At 48.6% G+C, this 19,536-nt stretch overlaps 7 protein-coding genes across 7 annotated transcripts; 5 read left to right on the top strand and 2 right to left on the bottom strand.

Annotated features, from left to right (window-relative positions):
- Positions 1-62: 62 nt before the first annotated feature.
- Positions 63-1,896, top strand: atg22-1 (putative autophagy protein Atg22; the record flags this gene model as incomplete). Its single annotated transcript, XM_057219897.1, has 2 exons — positions 63-189; positions 248-1,896. 2 exons carry the CDS (start codon positions 63-65, stop codon positions 1,894-1,896), a joined length of 1,776 nt encoding a protein of 591 aa, XP_057073988.1.
- Positions 1,897-2,213: 317 nt separating this feature from the next.
- On the top strand, positions 2,214-2,969 carry N7516_007176 (uncharacterized protein; the record flags this gene model as incomplete). Its single annotated transcript, XM_057219896.1, has 2 exons — positions 2,214-2,580; positions 2,674-2,969. The coding sequence occupies 2 exons, from the start codon at positions 2,214-2,216 to the stop codon at positions 2,967-2,969; spliced, it is 663 nt and encodes a 220-aa protein (XP_057073987.1).
- A 442-nt stretch (positions 2,970-3,411) lies between these two features.
- On the top strand, positions 3,412-5,180 carry pdiA (protein disulfide isomerase PDI1). Its single transcript, XM_057219895.1, has 4 exons — positions 3,412-3,796; positions 3,856-4,234; positions 4,300-4,739; positions 4,797-5,180. The coding sequence occupies exons 1-4, from the start codon at positions 3,420-3,422 to the stop codon at positions 5,146-5,148; spliced, it is 1,548 nt and encodes a 515-aa protein (XP_057073986.1). The 5' UTR covers positions 3,412-3,419; the 3' UTR covers positions 5,149-5,180.
- Positions 5,181-5,507: 327 nt separating this feature from the next.
- On the top strand, positions 5,508-6,751 carry N7516_007174 (uracil-DNA glycosylase; the record flags this gene model as incomplete). The annotated part of the gene is made up of 4 exons (XM_057219894.1): positions 5,508-5,654; positions 5,710-5,859; positions 5,932-6,390; positions 6,458-6,751. 4 exons carry the CDS (start codon positions 5,508-5,510, stop codon positions 6,749-6,751), a joined length of 1,050 nt encoding a protein of 349 aa, XP_057073985.1.
- A 1,164-nt stretch (positions 6,752-7,915) lies between these two features.
- Positions 7,916-10,036, top strand: N7516_007173 (transcription factor domain-containing protein; the record flags this gene model as incomplete). The annotated part of the gene is made up of 3 exons (XM_057219893.1): positions 7,916-8,002; positions 8,060-9,245; positions 9,303-10,036. The coding sequence occupies 3 exons, from the start codon at positions 7,916-7,918 to the stop codon at positions 10,034-10,036; spliced, it is 2,007 nt and encodes a 668-aa protein (XP_057073984.1).
- Positions 10,037-10,252: 216 nt separating this feature from the next.
- Positions 10,253-12,915, bottom strand: farB1 (putative C6 transcription factor (Ctf1B); the record flags this gene model as incomplete). The annotated part of the gene is made up of 3 exons (XM_057219892.1): positions 10,253-12,420; positions 12,486-12,652; positions 12,710-12,915. The coding sequence occupies 3 exons, from the start codon at positions 12,913-12,915 to the stop codon at positions 10,253-10,255; spliced, it is 2,541 nt and encodes an 846-aa protein (XP_057073983.1).
- A 3,121-nt stretch (positions 12,916-16,036) lies between these two features.
- On the bottom strand, positions 16,037-19,282 carry N7516_007171 (uncharacterized protein; the record flags this gene model as incomplete). The annotated part of the gene is made up of 1 exon (XM_057219891.1): positions 16,037-19,282. The coding sequence occupies one exon, from the start codon at positions 19,280-19,282 to the stop codon at positions 16,037-16,039; it is 3,246 nt and encodes a 1,081-aa protein (XP_057073982.1).
- Positions 19,283-19,536: the final 254 nt, after the last annotated feature.

The following is a 19,536-nucleotide window of genomic DNA, read 5'->3' as shown; positions in this document are numbered from 1 at the left end:
TACTGTATGCTTTCTTGTTTCGTTCTTTTTCTGGTCATGAATTTAGCTTTCCCTCGCCAGCAATGAGTATACAGGAGAACGTTGAGTCTCAATATCCAGGTGATGACACCCGGCCGACCAGCAACAGGGAGCTTGCTGGCTGGTATTGCTATGGCTGGGCGGCCGAGGTCTTTGTCGTTTGTGGCATGGGTATGTGTGCTTCCGCTTTCATAAATGTTCGTCCTAGACTTTATCTGATCTGAGAAAGGTTCATTTCTTCCGATAACGCTGGAGCAAATGGCTCGAGATCGGGGTGTTCTGCTGTCTGACAAAACCACACCATGCAGCGAAACCTGGAGCCCCTCGCTGCCACCACCAGGCTCAGATGTACCAGTATATCTCCCCCAGGTGTCAGATGGTGGCCAATGTATCATCTACTTCTTCGGCGCTGAAATCAACACGGCAAGCTTTGCGCTGTATACCTTTTCACTGAGCGTGTTGGTTCAGGCAGTCCTGATAATTTCAATGTCAGGGGCCGCTGACCATGGAACCTATCGCAAGAAACTCTTGATTGTCTTTGCTTTCATTGGCTCGATTGCGACCATGTTGTTTTTGGTTGTGGTCCCCAAAGTTTACCTCCTAGGTGGACTGTTTGCAATCATCTCAAATACTTGTTTTGGTGCGTCTTTTGTCCTTTTAAATTCGTTTCTACCTGTTCTGGTCCGCCACCACCCATCGCTCAAGGAAGGTGAAGAGTCGACGCCGTCAGGTGACAATGTGACGAGCCCCAGGGGCGGCCCTTTGTTATCGTCGACCGGGGATATTGACCGAACAAACGTGAATGACTCCACGCCGCTACTCCGGCCTAACAGGGAAACCACAAAAACGTCCGCTGCCACTATCACTTCCCTGGAGCTTAAACTCTCCACTAGAATCTCATCCAATGGTATGGGTATAGGCTATATCGGGGCAGTGATTCTACAGATGTTTTCTATTTTAGTTGTTATGGTGGTGCGCCCACCAACATTCTCACTACGCCTTGTACTTTTCTTGATTGGGCTATGGTGGTTTGTTTTTACCATCCCGGCAGCTTTGTGGCTGCGCACTCGGCCAGGCCCGCCTTTGTTGGACAGTGACGGCAAACCACTCCATTCGTGGATCGGATACATGGCATATGCCTGGAAATCTCTTGGAAAAACAGTGACGCGGGCGCGGCAACTGAAAGATATAGTGATCTTCCTTGCTGCCTGGTTCCTTCTCAGTGATGGAATTGCCACTGTCAGTGGTACTGCTGTACTGTTTGCAAAAACCCAACTGAACATGAAGCCTGCTGCCCTAGGACTGATCAATGTGATCGTCATGCTTGCAGGAGTGTTCGGTGCATTCTCTTGGAGCTACATATCGAATTTCTTCAATCTACGAGCCTCGCAGACAATCATTGCGTGCATTATCCTGTTTGAGCTCATTCCGCTATATGGTCTTCTTGGGTTCATTCCTGCTGTGCAACGCGTGGGGCTTGGTCTTCATCAGTCTTGGGAAATGTATCCTTTGGGGGCCGTTTATGGCCTTGTCATGGGTGGACTGTCATCATACTGTCGAAGTTTCTTCGGGCAACTCATACCCCCAGGTTACGAAGCAGCTTTCTACGCGCTTTATGCAATTACCGACAAAGGGTCTAGCATTTTTGGGCCGGCCATTGTTGGCGCCATTACGGATCGCTATGGTGAGATTCGACCGGCGTTTGTGTTCTTGGCGGTTTTAATTATTGTGCCACTCCCACTTATGCTTTTGGTGGATGTTGACCGTGGAAAACGAGATGCCTTAGCGTTGGGAGCCGAATTGGATGGCATACCACAAGGATCTGAGTATGGGACCATATCTGACAGTCAAACCATAGAGGATTCGATTGAAGAGTGAAGATTAAAGTACGGAGTATGTTTGACTGTGATTGTGATGTTGACGAGTAAGATAATTGCTGTTTTTCCTATTTCTGGAGTTCATCATTTAAAGAATAGAGCTGAGTCCACTACTGCTCTGGTGTCGGGCTTTTTCTGATGCAGATATGCATCGAATATAAAGACGATAATAAGACACTAATAAGACACTAATCATTAGCTGACTTTCCAAATGACCAACATCTTGAATAACATGAACAAGAATGACTTATAGTGGAAGATTGTGGATCTAACATAGTCCTAATGAGTTGTATGCTCGAGGCACCCATCGCCATCTAGATGGAAGGATTCCTACTCGCGCTGAAATCGATGGGGATCCAAGCCTGTGACCAAGATGAACAAATCCTGAATGACGAAAAGTTCTCAATCCGTTCTCATCAACCTGAAGCTGGAGCCAAGGTGGGAAAGCCTCTCCTTCCTGGCCATGCCTTCCTTCCTTCTCTTACCTTCCGCCTCTCTCTCAATCTCATCTCTCTCTTATCTCTCTCTCATCTCTCTCTCTTGTCTCTTGTCTCTTGTCTCTTGTCTCTTGTCTCTTGTCTCTTGTCTCTTGTCTCTTGTCTCTTGTCTCTTGTCTCTTCTCTCTTCTCTCTTCTCTCTTTCTCGCCTTCTCTCCCTTCCAACTTCCTTTCATCCAATCGAAAAGGTAAGGATGACTCATTCATCGAAACTTTATACAAAGCTTACCAAGACTAATTTCGCGCGCCAAAATGTCAGCACTTCCCGACCTCTTATGAAGGTCCCATCACCAAGGCCCAAACAGACATGTCAAACAACTCTGTCGCCATTGACCGCAAGTGCTTCAGCGCACTTCCGGAGGATACCATCGTCGTTGCGGTTCGTCATTCCGCAGTATCCACAAAGTCCACAAAATCATCAAAGAAAAGACGGAACCAGGTATTGAATACCTACATTTCAAGGATATACGGCCAGAACTTGCAGAAAAGTTCTCATCAAAGTCCGCCCGGGGGTTTCCAGTCCATAGTAGGAGCATGGACATATATCTTAAATGTAACAGAAAGCCTTCCTAGCTAGTCCTGTCAATAACTAAGAGTTAATAACTAAGTAAATAAAGACCACTTGTCAACAATGAAGATATGTGTCAAATATCAAGGGCATGTCTCCGTTACCATTGTAGACTATTACTACAACATACATATGCATGTATAGTTAACTAGTTAACTAGTTAGTTATTATAATAAGTGCCATGTACTTTCAATCTCCCTATAAATTGGGTTGGTCACCCAGGTACCAGGTACCTAAGGGAAAAGGTCCGCCCTTGCAGCCCTGCATAGCGCATAGCCCAGTCACAAAGCTCCACCTTTAGTGAACAAACTGTCCTCAAGTTCCCATTCCCTTCCCCCTTCCCCCTCTCCCCAAATAAAACCTTCCCTCTCTGGACCTTTTAAGCTTGTCTCTATTTTTCTTTTATTCAACCTTGAGCATTTTGGGCTTTTTGTTTGATTTAAGAGTCTTTTCTTCATTATGCGGTCTTTCGCCCCACTAGTCCTAAGCCTCCTTGGAGCTACAGCAGCAGTTCACGCTGCTGAGCCCGAAGTTGCCGACGCTGACGCCAATGTCGTCACTTTGACAACTGATACCTTTGATGAATTCGTCAAGGAGCACCCTTTGGTGCTTGCTGAGTTCTATGCGCCTTGGTGCGGTCACTGCAAGGCCCTTGCCCCCAAGTATGAAGAGGCTGCCACAGAGCTGAAGGCCAAGGATATACCTGTGGTCAAGGTGGATTGCACCGAGGAGGAGGAGCTGTGCCGAACCTACGAAGTTGATGGCTACCCTACTCTGAAGGTCTTCCGTGGCCCCGATTCACACAAGCCCTACGCTGGTGCCCGCAAGTCCGACGCGTAAGTCATTCGGAATTTCGGGTTGTTGTCTTTTGGAAATTAACACGTTACTCCAATAGAATTGTTTCATACATGACCAAGCAGTCCATGCCCGCCGTCTCGAACGTGAATGAGGAGAACCTGGAGGAATTCAAGGCCTTGGACAAGATTGTGATTATCGGATATGTGGCTTCTGATGACAAGGCCGCAAACGAGAGCTTCACTTCGTTCGCTGAATCCCAGCGTGACAACTTCCTCTTCGCTGCATCCAACGACGCTGCTCTCGCTAAGGCCGAGGGCGCCAAGCAGCCCTCGATTGTTCTCTACAAGGACTTCGATGAGAAGAAGGCCGTGTACGACGGAAAGCTGGAGGATGAGGCCATCCTCGAATGGGTTAAGACCGCTAGCACTCCTCTTGTTGGTGAGCTTGGTCCCGAGACTTACTCAAAGTACATGGCGGTATGTCTAGCTTCTTCTGTCCCGCATTTGAGCAAGAAAATAAACTGACTTTCTACAATGATTAGGCCGGTATCCCCCTGGCTTACATCTTCGCCGAGACTCCCGAGGAGCGCGAGCAATTCGCTGCTGATTTCCGTCCCATCGCTGAGAGCCACCGTGGAGCTATTAACATTGTTACCCTTGATGCGAAGCTCTTCGGCGCTCACGCTGGCAACCTCAATCTTGAGCCTGAGAAGTTCCCTGCTTTCGCTATCCAGGACACTACCAAGAACGCCAAGTACCCTTACGACCAGAACAAGAAGGTTGATGCTAAGGATGTCGGCAAGTTCATCAAGGACGTTCTTGACGGCAAGGTTGACCCTAGCCTCAAGTCCGAGCCCATTCCCGAGACTCAGGAGGGATCTGTTACTGTTGTTGTTGGCCGCAACTACCAGGAGGTTGTCATTGACAATGAGAAGGATGTCCTGGTCGAATTTTACGCTCCCTGGTGCGGACACTGCAAGTCGTAAGTTCTGATACAGTTCGTCTATTGTTTGTCCCATCTCTAACTCACTGTCACCAGTCTTGCTCCCAAGTACGACGAGCTTGCTGCCCTGTACGCCGATGTCCCTGAGTTGAATGAGAAGGTCACCGTGGCCAAGGTTGACGCCACTGCCAACGATGTGCCCGATTCCATCACTGGCTTCCCCACTATCAAGCTCTACCCCGCTGGTGCCAAGGACTCCCCTATTGAGTACGCCGGTTCCCGCACTGTTGAGGACCTCGTTACCTTCATCAAGGAGAACGGCAAGTACCAGGTGGACGGCCTGGCCGATGGCGCCAAGACGCCCGAGGAGCGTGCCGAGGTCACTGCGGCCCCAAAGGCCACCGAGTCTCCTGCATCCGAAGAGAAGGATATTCACGATGAGCTTTAAGCGCTCACTCGGTTTTTGAATGTGTAACTTCATATGTTGTATTCTTTGTCTGAACTCGGACTATATTCGATGCCATTTATTCCCCGTAGATTGTTGTTACCAAAGTCCAGACATATAGTGGTGTAGAGTAAATCAGTAAATCATTCTAGCATTCTATAACTCTACTAATATTATCAATTCTATACATTCTATCCTGTACAACAAACATGCAACATAGATTTCGGCCAAACCCTGGAGCTCAGCCTTGCTGATCAATCGCGTCGCGTGACACGCGTCGATCTCTTATCGCCCCGGAGCTCCCGACAACTTCCCAACGTTCTGTGATCAATTCCATTAATCTTCAGATTTACCCATTCACCATGGTCAGCCCTGCCATAAAACGAAAATCGGAGCATCTCTCCGGCCCTGACTCGAAAAAACCAAAAGGTGGAAGCATCACTGCATTTTTTGGAGCTCCAAAGCCGAACCCCCCCGAGCAATCAATCAACTTCAACCCCAACCCCACGGTCAAGCAGCTTTGATAAGGCAAAATGGGTTGCTTCCCTGACGCCAGAACAAAAGGAACTATTACAGTTGGAAATTGATACCTTAGATGAGAGTTGGCTCGCTCACTTGAAGGATGAAGTGGTCAGCACTGAATTCTTGAACTTGAAGCGATTCCTGAAGAAGGAGAAAGATTCCAATGTCAAGGTCTTCCCGCCGGAGGAGGATGTCTATTCTTGGTAAATCGGACCACATTCTATTTGGGCCAAATCCGTATGCTGACCAGGCCGTATATTGTAGGTCCCGACACACCCCCTGCACAATGTCAAAGTGGTCATCATTGGCCAGGATCCGTATCACAATCACAACCAAGCTCATGGGCTATGTTTCTCCGTCCGTGCCCCTGTGCGAGCCCCGCCATCATTGCTCAATATCTACAAGGGTATCAAGATCGACTATCCTGACTTCGAGTCACCGCCCGATAAGGGAGGGCTACTCATACCTTGGGCTGAGCGTGGCATCCTGATGCTCAACACTTGCCTTACTGTTCGTGCTCACCAAGCCAACAGTCATTCCAACAAGGGTTGGGAGAAATTCACCCAAAGGGTTATCGACCTCGTTGCTCGAGTACGAACTAACGGCGTCGTCTTCCTTGCTTGGGGCCGGCCTGCCGGAACCAGAGTAGCAAAAATCAACAAAGAGAAGCATTGCATCCTACAATCCGTGCATCCCAGTCCTCTGAGCGCGCATAATGGCTTTGTAAGTGGATCGTTCTCTATCGACTTGTCCTTCAAACCCCTTTTTCGCTGACAAGATGATAATGTAGTTCAAAAACGGGCACTTCAAGAAGTGCAATGATTGGCTTGCTTCGCGATACGGAGAAGATGAAATCATTGATTGGAGCTTAGTACCGTCCAAAAATCCTCGGTTGGCTCCTTGTGTCTCCGACAAGGAAGATTCAACCGCTTTGGCCAACAAGGTGCCAGTTGAGCCTCAATCTGGCAAGACTGAGGATGTCAAAGTCCGGCCTGGCAAGGTTGATGAGTTTGATGATGATGACGATGCCATTGAGGCCCTAATGGCGGCTGAAGCGGCTGAAAATTCTTCAAGTCTAGTTTAGGCTTCTTCACCTGCATGCATGCATGCATGTCATCCTCCTGGCCGAGAAGAGTCCTGCGTTGGCTATGTTTGTTTCCATGTTGTTTCAGCCGGGGGATACTTAAGGAGTTCAAAGGTTCAAGCGCATCCATGGCATGTCAGATAGATTTCGGACCCATTTGTATAATGTGCACTAGCTAATTGTCATTTTAATCCATCGATAGTTGCGGAGCGAAGCGAAGCAACATACCCCAAACAAACGAATAAACTAGATGCCAAACTAGATGCCAAACAAGATGCTAAACTAACTGATACTTCGGTCCGCAAGGAGTATCTAGAGGCCTAAGGCCATCAAGATCCCTAGTAGGAAAATACATACACGACGTAAGCTTAATTAAGCTTCCGAGGTCGCTCATTATCGATAAGAGCAATAGAAGAGTACACTGCCACCGTTTCTTTACATATGAAAACGAGTTTGAAGCATATTTGTTGCTCAGTACTGTTTATTAGCATCAGAGGCAGGCAAAAGCCTCCTATTCAGAGCAACAAGGAAGAATCCTCGCCGTTGGTGGTTTTTCTTGATTTCTTTGAGGAGCTTAGGGTTGTTTATGATAGAATGGCCTATCTTTTACCTGATTTAAACCCTATTAAGGAGGTATAAAACTAGACAAAGGATTATATTAAGAGAAAGTATAGGGATCTGCACTAGTAAAAATGAGTGGAGGTGGGTGAATCTTTATAGGGTAGAGAGAGAAGGTTTTGAAGATATGAGCTCATTGTGTTGGCTTCCATTCATATATGGATGGATATTCTGCCTCCTATATTAATTCTGGTTTACATAGTAAAAATACCTGCATTTTATTAGTAAATTTTGTTATATTCTGCCTGGCTTGCTGCTGGATGTGTCCAAGTCTACTTACTATATGGAGTGAGGTTGTTTGATATAAAAGCGGTGGAAGAAAGTGGAAGGCGGTGTGCAGAGTGGTTGACCGATCCAGGTGTCAATTTCTATAATTACCATATTAGGAAGGCGGTACTGGATTTTAAGGCAGCGGTGAGATCATCCAAAGAGGAATTAACAACAACCCCTAGGAATATTAGGGGAATTAGATAACTAAATCTATACTACTTTTTGTTTTTTCTTAAAAAAAAAAAAGAATTGCACCTCCGTAAATGGTTTTCTTAGATGGAACTCACTTGGCTTCCGGATATCCCTCAGTCGCGGAATCGCACTCGAGCCTTGAGAGCTTGTCCCACGTGTCAACGATCAAAGGTGCGTACACAATAGGAACATTGAATCCAGCAATTCCTCCATCTAACACTGTAACAGAAACGGTGCCGACATTTAATTTCCAAATGGGATTCCTTCAATGATCTGAATCGACAGTCATCACCCCAATTGAACGATGACCCTGGGAGGCACATCCACAGAGATGACTTGAATCGCGAACAGCTTCCTGTACCCTCGCACATAGACCCAACGCAGGCAACATCCGATAATCCAACTTCGTTTTCGGTCCCTGCCACCGAGCGATTTGTGGGCGATCTCAATCCCGAATCCCTAATTCGGGAGAAATTAGATGGGCCGACTGGGAGCCCTCTTCGGGATCGTATCGGGCTCTGGATCAACTCCCCAGCTGCGCAGAAAGCGAAGCCTCGGAGCGTACAGAGAGAACAAGTCACAAATGAAGGATATGAAGCCAATGCCCCAGTACAAAGGGCAATCGATGGCCAAACCATTGCATCATTACTTCACCAACAGTTTACCGCGGGGATGCAAGCATGCGAACAACTACCCCTCGCGACGCGCCAGTCTTTGTCCGCTATCTACTTCTCCAAAGTTAATCACATTGTGCCAATAGTTGATCAGGAGGTTTACCAAGCTCAATCAGAAGGGTCGGCGTCGGTGTTCCTTGAAAAAGCCATATGCCTCGCCGCAGCAAAGACCCACGCGGCCAACTCCCACTTACGCCTTGTGCCAGGCGGCCCAATCCTCCCGTCACGCCAATTCTGTTCTGAGATTTACAAAGGATTAGTTATCGCTATGAATGCAGAGCTAGAACCGGATCGGTTGACACGGATCCGCGTGCTTGCACTAATGTCTTTGCACTGTGAGGGCCTTGAAGGGGCCGAGGCAGCAGCTTCACACCTCTGTCAAGCTATCCACCAGGCCCAGACAGTAGGATTGCATCTCGGCCGGCCAAATCAAACCTCCACCGATTCCCTAACTAAGCTCTTCTGGTGTCTATGGACATTGGACAAGATGCATGCAAGTATCGGTGGCCGGCCGGTTCTTTTAGCTGACCGCGACATCGGGATCGTGAAACCCAATGTCAGCTCTCAGGCGTCACGAGGGGCCTTTGAGGTGTGGCTTGCTGTGTCAGATCTGCTCGCAGCTGTGATTTCGTTCTACCGACCCTCCGCAGAAACTACTAGCGGGTGGGAAGAGGGATTCCCTGCATTTGAGGATATTGTGGGGGAGGACACCCAAGGTGATCTGGATTTTGCTACACTAGGTATGTCTCATAGATATATTTGCTGTCTTATCCGGGCTCCGAACTAACCGCGAGCAGGATTCTTGGAGCTCTATTACCATTCTGTTGCTATTTTGTCCTGTCGGTATAGACCCACCGAGAACATTGATAGTACCAGGCTCTCATCGGTCAGACAAGGACTAGCAGCTGTTCGCATTCACTCCATCGTCGCATCGGAGTGTGCAGATGACCTACCACCTCTTCCAATCGTGCCATACTCCGTCACCTTGTCGATGGGTGTTTCGTACCGACAACTCCGCTCGAGCAGACTCATTACGCACCTTGACCGAGCGAAAGCTAGTCTTGAGGCGTGTCGTTCTGTCCTAGAAAATCTTAGTCCTTACTGGTATTCCGCCGAGGCGATGGCCCGGCTGGGCCAAAAAGCCCTGCGCCAAATTCAAGGCAAGCCACAATCATCTCGGACAAAACCTGTGGGTTCACCTCTTGTAGCAGAGTCCTCGCACAAACCAATCAACACCGGCAGCTCGGTATCAAAGGGGCTAGAAACAATCAATTCCGCACCCCAGGGCAATGATTCCTCTCCCCGAGCCAAGAGGCAGCGCAATAACAGCCATGGAATTGCAGGTGTATCTCCGGCGCCGGAAAACGCAATGGACGTCCTTCAACCTCCGGTGGACGATCTGGATACATCTATGCAGGATGGGTTTGCAGACATTGACACCTTGTTTGGAGATTTCCTAGATATCTCTTTACCCACTCATTTCTGGGATCCTATCTTTATGGAGATTCAAGGGCAAACGAATGATCCGTAGTCATAATCATCATCATTATAAATATATACTATGTATAAAAAAAAAAGATAAAAAAAAGACTATACATGATGTAGCATGAATTTTAGTGCCGAGCAGTTCGCCTGTGCAACCTTCCAATAGGTAGAATATACCCGGGGCACACGAGGAGCCGTTCATCGTATTTACATGTCAGAGACTGACGGTAGCCAAGTCCGAGTTGGCTCTCGGATATGGTATTCAGTCTGAAAGCTTCGTAGGCTCATGCTCGGACATACCGTTGTCCGCCAGATGGGCGAAATCAACGGCCTTTGTATCAGTATCAAAGCCCATCATGTTCACGTTGTCGACGTCAAAATCAAACCCCTTCTCCTGAGCCGGGGCACCATTGTGTTCGGCATTGTCATCAACAAAGAAATCGGTATTGCCCGGATCGTCAAAGTTGATGAGGGCATCAAAGTCATTCTGGGTAACCTCGGCATCATTCGCCAGATCCATGAGTTCGGTGAGACTCATTTCAGAGGGCATAGCAAAGGCATCACGATCCTTGTGGCGGTTGGCATTCGGATTAAGGTTATTTGTGCTACCGTTGTCGCTTCCGTCGGAGTGCGGTGGCGTCGAAGCGAAAAGGTCTCCGGTAGATCGTCCGCCCGCGGAAGGACCGGAAAGTTTAGGGTATGTGAGGTCCGGGATCTTCTGAGCAAGGGAATCCGGCGGGGGCGTCAGGGTGTGCAGACGGGAGGGAACGGTAGTGGTGGTGGATTGGAAGGGGTCTGGAGATGCGGTAGGTTGGTCGGGGGGATGTGATGAGGCGGAAGAAGACTGGACATCTTGGGGAGAGACGGTGAGCTGAATGCCTGCTTTGCGGATTGCGGCTTCAAGGAAGGAGGTGGCGAAGTCTGCAGAGGCGTATATCTCACGTAGTCGCTGGAGGATGCGCATGCATTGATAGAAGCGTTGGAGACTGGTCATGCGGATGCTTGGGTCCGTGGACTTGATGTCGAGGAGATGGATGATGACTGCTGGTAGGAGGACTGTGACGCCGGTGGTGGGGTAGTACCGGGTCAGGTCGAGGCAATGCAGGTCCTGGGCGATGGCAGTGATCTCGACTGCGGCGAATCGCACCTTGTTCCGGGACATGTCTTGGAGTTCGGCGTCTGTGGAGGGGTAGGGGATGGCGGGGAGGACTTGTGGGCGGTGCAGAGCGCTAGATGTGGTGAGATAGACCATCTTCAACAAGGCACGGTGGGAGTGAAGCACTTCGTCTGCTTCAGATAGCTTCGATCCACTCGAGGCGGCATATTGGGTTTCGACGGGGAGATTGGCCAGCCAGTCCTCCAATTCCTGATCACAACTTCGTACCTCGAAGGTCTCCGCAGTGGATTTCTTCGGGACGAGCATCATCGTGGTTTCCATGGTACCACCAAACTTATGGCTAAGAACCGAATACTGGGCAGATAATACATGACTGACACAGAGACAGAGCTTCGCTTTCTCGATGAACATCAATGCGAGCTCGCGCTGGTGGCTGACATTCTGGAGAATCTCCGAGTTGCCAACGATCGCCACGATCTCGGGGGAGAAAGGGTGGAATTCAAAATCATCGAGACTCAGCATGGGCACATCACAATCGTCATCCTTGACACGCATGGGTCGTCGCATGCCCAGAGCAATTAGTCGGTCACGGGTGTAAGTGCTCCACCAGATCCGCTTCCACATACGTTGGCGACGCACATCCATCCGCGAGTTTCCGGGATCCCGATGCAGGCCGATCGTGTGGGCCAAAGACAGGCTAACACCCATCCAATGCCAGGTGTCCTTCTGGTCATCAGGGGTCTCATACCAGTAGGTCATGAGCAGAAGCGACTGCACGAGCGAGATGCGGTCCACCTCGTAGTCGAAATCGTACAGGAGACGGGCACGTTGGAAAAAGACCTTTCGGGCAACCTTGCGGGTCTGGTAGCCGGCGGCCTGCAGATGTTTCATATCAATGAAGGCCACACCGGCGAACATGACGGCCTGGAAAAGCAACAGACTGATGCGGTGAATTCCATCGTTCTGGACGATATTCTGCAAGAACTCCTCCAGGTCGAGCAAGGGCATATAGGTGTGAACATAGTGGATATAGCTCTTCAATAGTTCGTTCCGCAGTGTCACGTCGGGGATAGTCAAGGCACCCTTGACAGCCAAGTAGTCAATATCCTCTTTCTGGAGTCGTGCGGGGAGTCCTCGGATGTAATCCGGTAGGAACCCACTGGCAGATCGTGTATTGCCAAAATTGGGGTCCAAAAGTTGTTGGATTTGCGATGTCACATTTGCTAATGGCATGGAGGCGGGAACTGCTGGGTTCGGGGCCATACGGCGTCGATAGTGGTCATCAGATCCGATACGTTGAGCCTGATTTTGATCTGTGTGTTTTTTTTTACTCGTCAGCCAAATGGAGACCTTAGAAGTTCGGAAGGAATTGACGAACATAGCAGATGAGGCATATGTTGGCCCTGGTCAAAATCCACCGAGGTCTGCGAAGGAGACGTCGGCACCAAATCGGCCAACCCTGAAATATCACTAAGTCGATGGAAAGGATTCTCCTCTGAGGCCTCCGGAGATTCGGAGTGGTTCTCTATTTCAACGCGAGATTTCCTAGATCCCACATGTCAGTGAAACTCATTCGATAAATTGGATTTCAATTCCACGAACTTTCTGCGTTTACTCTCTGTGACCACACATTCAACCTGATCTAAACGGCAATTCGTGCATGGAGAGCCATTCTCAACCACGTCACATCGCACTTTACGGGCACGGCAGCAGCAGCAGGCTTTTGAGGCGCGTCTCTTGACGGGACGGTTATGACCGGAGAGTCCGGCCGTGGAGGCCTTTCGTTTCCCAGATTCGGTATCAGTCATGTTGTGTTATTGTGTCCGGGGGCGAATGGGGGACATTCGAGGTATATGGAGACAAGACACTGAGCATGTGATATAGAGAGCTGAAAGGGGAACGATGTGTTAACATGTGAAGAGGGTAAAAAAGAAGAAGAGAAAAAGAAAAAAGAAGTCCAAAGTAGAAAGAAATAGAGAGAGGAGTCGTTTTATTTTATTTAAATTGCAAAAATCCAAAATAAGTCATGTCCCCCCAGGTTCCCACAGTTTCTCTTACTCTCTTACCATGGTTGAATCCACCAACCAACCCAAGGTTTGAGGGGGAAGAGATCCGCTGGGAAATAAATTATAAATTACCGTGTCCCCCCATGTATTACCTAAATTACCTGTATTAACTGTATTGTCAAGATTACCCAGTTAGGTAATATGCCGCTAACCCAGGGGCTAAGGCCGTCAAACTGGGGTACTTCGGATACCGTTGCGGCCTTTGTTTGGCCTTTGTTGGGTCTGTACCATCCCTCGGCCCGGTCACGTTACGTGGCGTGGGGACTCCATGTGAAAGTCTATCGGTCTATGATATCATTCTCTTCAAAGCATATACACCCTATGTTACAACATATATAGTCGACTATATACTCATGCTATGTTAGTATGTTAGTATATTTATATTGTATCTTATATGAGATTGTTAAACAATTCATATTAAATCTCTTAATATATTGTTCACTTTTATTCTGGACAACCATATTCTGACTCTTATTCCCTCTTTTCAAAGTGGGCCCCCATCCTCCGAGAAACACCGACCAACAAAGACAGAGCTAAAATCAATCAAAGCAATCAAAGAAACCCCCGTGAAGATCCTAGATTGTGGGTCAACATAGGAAAAGGGGAATTTTCAGGATTTTCACACTTTCCCCCCGACCCAGACTTTTCAGCCAAGCCAAGACTGGAGAAAGTTCTCCAGTCTCCGACAAGCGGAGCCTGTGGAGGGATATTAACCCTTTTGAGGGTATCCTAACGTCTGGACCGATAAGTAACTAATATCAGCACTCTAGGTAGGTTTCTTATATGTATATATGTTGTACACCTATATTCTGGACTATGATGCTCTATACAATATACATATATGTATATATCATGTAGGATCGAACTACTTTGTATATGTCTGAAACTATATGGTTATAGAATTCCATTCTTGATTCTCTTACATATAATATATCAGAACCCGGCTAGTTATATGTTGTACCTACGTAATAAATAGCACGGTCCTAAAGGCTCCATTTTGACGCAGCTCTGTCATATTATTAATCTTCCAGTCTAGGCCTTCAACAGGTGGAACACTGTTTTTCTATGAGACAATTAAATGAGTGTACTTTTGTACAATATGTATATGTAGTATAGTTATGTAGTAGTTAACTATGTTATGCTTTGTACAGAGTACTCGGTGCTACCGATTACAGTGTTTAGTTCTTATAGTTTAACTAGTTATTTGACTCGACATATTATTGTATTGCCCCGGAATAATGACGATAAACAAGCCGGAATCTGTAGAATACCCCTGAACGGGCCCCCAAATGAATTGATGTATATCCCGCACCGTGTTTCACACGGCCTGCCGACTTAACCCTCACGTGGACCCCAAGTGCCGATTTCCGGAAGAACGCATGTAACATTCTCCAAGTAACTACATACCACATACCTAGTTACTCTATATCTTCTTTTGCATTTGTCCATTCCATTTGAAAATATTCAAATAGCCACAATGACGCCATACCCTCCAAAGCCTCAAACCGGTCCCTCACGAGGTTGAGAGCGGATCCAGTGGGACACCAATTTATTTATTTTTATTTTTATTTTTAATTACCGGATCTTCTTAGAAATTCTAATTCTGCCCCGGCATATTCCGTTCCCCCCCAGATTAAAACCCAAGAAATCACCAGATCCTGGGGTAAGAGGGTAATCGTGACCTTGTTCCTCTTTGGAATTTCCGAAAGAAGGAAGTTGGGGGACTTCCAAGGGCAAAAGGTAAAAGCTTACTCCGTACATGCTCAGATACATTGCCGACTTTGCCATCCGAATCGGAACTCGGTTCCAAGGAAGCGGAATAAAAAAACTTTTAGATGACAATACAGAGTAGTACAACTCGATAGAATCCAAGGCGGAACATACATATGTACCCCTCAGACATGTCAATAATATGGTAAATAACTAAATAACTAAATAACTAAATACTAAATAATTCAAGGAAATACACGGCAGTGCGGCATAATTCCACCCCACGTTTTTCCTAGTCCGGGGGAAAGCCGAGTCTCAGCCACCTCATACTTTGCCCCTCCAAATGCGGGGAGAATAGGAACCTTTCAATGAATCATTGGCTATGGATTGATAATATACTATCTAATATAATAGATATATTATATATATTTGTATATATATACTCCGTATATATGTATTAATGCTATCTTACGCGTGACTAGGCCTAGTCCAAGTCTTCCCCCGTATTCATCACCCGTGGACCCCCCCCGCTAGAAATTGCCATTTCCGGGGTGTTTTTTTTTTTTTTTCTTTCTTTCTTTCTTCTTTTCTTTTCTTTTCTCTCCTTTGGTAAGGAAGGTGGCAACGATGGATGAGGTGCTTTTTTGCTAGGCCTCATAGCCTATAGATAGCCGCTGGCCCCACCATCTCTCATCTCTTAGTGTCTCCGCTGTTCATCCAGGAGTTGGCTATATATGCTGATTTCTTATCTGCTCATAGTTATACTTGAAAATAGGGAACTGGACCTAGGAAAAAATACCCAAGAACTACTGACTTGGCATCCAAGATCCCTCTGATGTCCCCCCCAAGTGGCACAGCAAAGACTCCAGTCACTTACTCACTGCCTAGAGTGATCTTGAAAATCATAAAATGGACCCTTGGGACTCGTTACATCATTTCATATCATTGATTGAGGAATCCAATTCCAATAAACACCCCTTTAGTGTGGACCAATCTGAATAGACACCGAGAAATAGAAGTAGACATAAACATCATAACACAAATTCAGGTAAACCGCAAATCACAACTGCTGTCGGGGAATAAGATAGGAATGACCCATGAGGAAAAAAAAAAGTAACAAAACAAATAACCGAGTAAAAGTCATAAACCATCCCTAAACACCGCCACGGCCCATCCTCTCAATAGAACTCATGATCCCGCCTCGGCCAGGAGTAGGCATTGCAATGCCAGATCTGCCACCGCTATTACCACGAGAATGACCGCCGGGAGCACCAAATCTGGGTATCCTCTTTTCCGTAGTGGCAGGAGGACGGATGCTCCCAGACACAGAACGACTGACACTGCGACGGAAGTCGTCAGGGGTGACTTCACGAGATGGCTGAGCTGGTTCGTCAATGTGGTCATTGTGCACAGAAGATGCCACAGAGGGCTCCCGGTCTCGAGCCTGAGATGGGGCAGGCGTCTGTTGCATGGCTAGCCACTCGTCAACAGCAGCAACAAGCTCGCCCTTCTCGGCGCGTTCAGACTCCAGGTTTGCACGAATTCGCTCGGTATCGTCCTTCAGAGCAGCCATTTCTCGCTGCAGACCCTTGATCTGGGCCTCCATGACACGCTTTTCGGCCTCGTGCTCGTCATTCTCGCGAGCAAAGTAACTGTTGTTAGCCGCGCCCATTGAATCGGATTGCGCAGTATCACGTTCGACACGGAGATGTTCATTCTCCTCCCGTGCAGCAGTGAGCTTCTTCTCCGCCTCACGCAAACGCTTCTCCCACCGAGACTCATAGCTCTTTTTCAAGGCCGCAACCTTGGTCTCATGCTTGCCCTTGTAGAGCACATGAAGCTCACGAGCGACCTTTTCCACGGCATCCTGAACTTCGCGAGCAGTATCCTCAGCCGAGTTAGAAGACTGGTGAGACGAGCTAGCCTTACTAGTGCTAGACACAGCCGCAGCACGTGCAGCGGAAAGCTGGCTTTCGAGCTCGACAACTTTGCCTTCCAAAGTCTCTTTGGTTTTTTCGGCCTCTTCCGCCTTTCGAGACAGACGGTCACGTTCACGCTCTCCCTCCACTAGTTCGGAGCGGGCAGATCGCAGAACAGTTTCCATCTCATTGACTCGACGTTCCCACTCGGCCTGTTCCATCTCCAGTACCTCCTTGCCGGCGGCTTCGTTGCGCACCTCTTCCAGCGCTTCACCGACTCGTCTCTCCGCGTCTGCCACTGCTTGCTTTAGGCTGGCAACCTCGGCCTCTTTGCCACTGAGAGTGGCTTTGAGCGAAGATATGTCAGACAAAAAGCCGGACTTCAGTGACTCTAATTCACGGGGAGTGACCGTGGGAATGGATCGAGGGGTAGGTGCAGCCGGAATATCAAAGTCCAGCAGTGACGACATCTTCCCGGGAGATCGAATGGATTGCCGGGCAGGTCGCATAGGCGAACGCCGCGAGGGGGAGAAACGAGTACTTTGCATGGACTGACGAGGGAAGAAGTTCATTTGATCAGAGAAATCAAGCAGATTGGTAGAGTCAACCGGATGAGCCATGTCCCGAGGGCCTCTGGGTCTCGGTGTGGGCGATCCCATTGGCGAATTCCCATCTAGATAGGCACTCGCTTTGTATGCCCTGCGCCCTGTGCCCGGGGTGGTTGGATCGACACTGTGTCGATGCCCGTCCCGAGTGGGGGCTGGGCTGGGGGCGACATTGTCTCGCATCGACTTCATCGGCGATTGGGCGCGAAGCTTTGCAAATGTAGTCATATCAGGCATGGCGGAGAATGTGCTCAAGCAAGTGTCATCCATTGAGTCGTCGACCATCGAATCCTCGTGGGAGATATTCTCCTTGTCGCCATCTTCATGAAGTACTGTGCTCATTCCCTCATTGTGTCTCTCCTCTATCATGCTGTTGCCAATTGCTGATCGGTCATGCACGGCACTTGTACCGGAGAGGACGCTCTGGTCATGGAGAACACTTGGCTCTTCGGCATCGATGTGAATCGCTGGTGCATCTGGTCGACTCACCATACCCTTCTTATGGCGCTCGGTCATCTGTAAATCATCCAGATCCTGGGGCGTTTGGTCATAAGATCTTTTGCGGGGAGTTGCTGCAGCCGAGCGCTGTTCACTCACTCCAAGTGATGCACGAGAAATCCGGCGCGACTTATGAAGATCGAGGGTGCTTTCCTTGGGACTCGGTCGGAAGGACGAAGTAGGTACTGGAATAGGTGAAGAGGAGTTAGATGCTACCGGTGACTTCACATGTGCATGTAGCTTGGGAGAATCAGCTGTCTCTGCTGCTTCGTCGCGGACGGGCAAGCTCCATTCCGCAGCAAAGGATGAACGCTTAGATCCCACCGGTGAGTCTTGTTTCACCTCGCGCAGCTTCGGCGAATCAGCCGTCGTCTCTAGTACTTCAGGGCCGGTGGGCGAGTTCGGTGCCACGATAGGCGAAGGATACTTAGACACCATTGGTGAATCTTGTTGCATATCATCTAGCTCCGGTGGATCGGCTGTTATGTTTTCTGCCTCATGCCGGAACGGCGAACTAGCGGGTTCAGGCAATAGCCGTGATTTAGGAATTGGCGAGTCATTCTGCATTTCGCGCAAGCGATCAAAGTCGACCGTCTCTTCCCTCGCATCAGGGCGGAATGGGGAGCTCGCTGGATCCTCTAGAGCTAGCCGCCTTCCCAATCCAGGAGACATAGGCTGGACCTCGGGCAGTTTTTGAAAACCCACTGTCTCTTCTCGGACATGAGGTCGGAACGGGGAGCTTCTGGGGCTCTCCTCCTCTAGTGGCTCAAGTTGTGGGTATGGCAGAGGAGACGACTGTTGCTCTTCGTGCATATTTTGGAAATCCACTGTATCTTCACTCGCGTCGGGACGGAAGGGAGAGCTCATTGGCTCCCCTAGAGCCAGCCGCTTGTCCAAGCCAGGTGACATGGGTTGCACTTCACGCAACCCGCGGAAATCAACTGTATCCTCTGCTGCATGTGGACGGAACGGAGAGCTTACAGGGCTCTCCTCCTCTAGCGGTTCAAGTTGCGGGTGTGATTGAGACGAGGTCTGTTGCATTTCGCGCAGCTTCTGGAAATTCACGGTATCTTCGCGTCCATCAAACTGGAACGGTGAACTGGCACCGTGTTGATATGAGTCGGCGTCATTGAAATCGTCATTATCGTGTTCATACTCGTTCTCGGGTTCGTTAGGGTAGTGGGCTTCGTTTTCATCATAGGCATTCGGACTCGGCGCGGCGTGGCTTGTCCGTCCTTTCTTCAATGGACTTGAAGGGGCAACATGCTGTGAGGGCTGATCAAGGGTCTTGTGAAGAAAGGGCGAAGAATTCGCCATTTGAGATTGTGCGCGCGCGTTCTGGTAGGAAGATGAGAGAGGCGAGAGTGGATTTGACATTATGAAAGCAAGAGCACCTCTGGGGAAAGAGAGGGGGGAAAAGGTTAGTCGTAAAAAGTCGTCTCTGGACTGTTTTCAGAGCCAGTTCGGTTGGGCAAAAAGAAAGCAGAGTAAGGCAGAGTTTGTGTATACAAAAAGAGTTGCCGTGTTGACGTTGCTGGGTAAACAAAACTAGGCCTAATTGGGAAAGGTGCATCCAAACTATCTAATCGGAGCGTCGGACTAACTAACTAGTTAACTACACCATACATAAC

The sequence above is a fragment of the Penicillium verrucosum genome (genome assembly GCF_028828655.1).
Source record: "Penicillium verrucosum strain IBT 35672 chromosome Unknown utg000002l_segment0_segment0, whole genome shotgun sequence".
Taxonomy (NCBI): Eukaryota; Fungi; Ascomycota; class Eurotiomycetes; order Eurotiales; family Aspergillaceae; genus Penicillium; species Penicillium verrucosum.
This window is presented reverse-complemented; position numbering and strand designations above follow the sequence as displayed.

Excerpts from the sequence above, each read along its gene's own strand:
- pdiA (XM_057219895.1), top strand. The coding sequence starts at position 3,420 with ATGCGGTCTTTCGCCCCACTAGTCCTAAGCCTCCTTGGAGCTACAGCA. Across the intron at positions 3,797-3,855 it reads GGTGCCCGCAAGTCCGACGC|AATTGTTTCATACATGACCA; the intron begins GTAAGTCATTCG and ends TTACTCCAATAG. Across the intron at positions 4,740-4,796 it reads TGGTGCGGACACTGCAAGTC|TCTTGCTCCCAAGTACGACG; the intron begins GTAAGTTCTGAT and ends CACTGTCACCAG.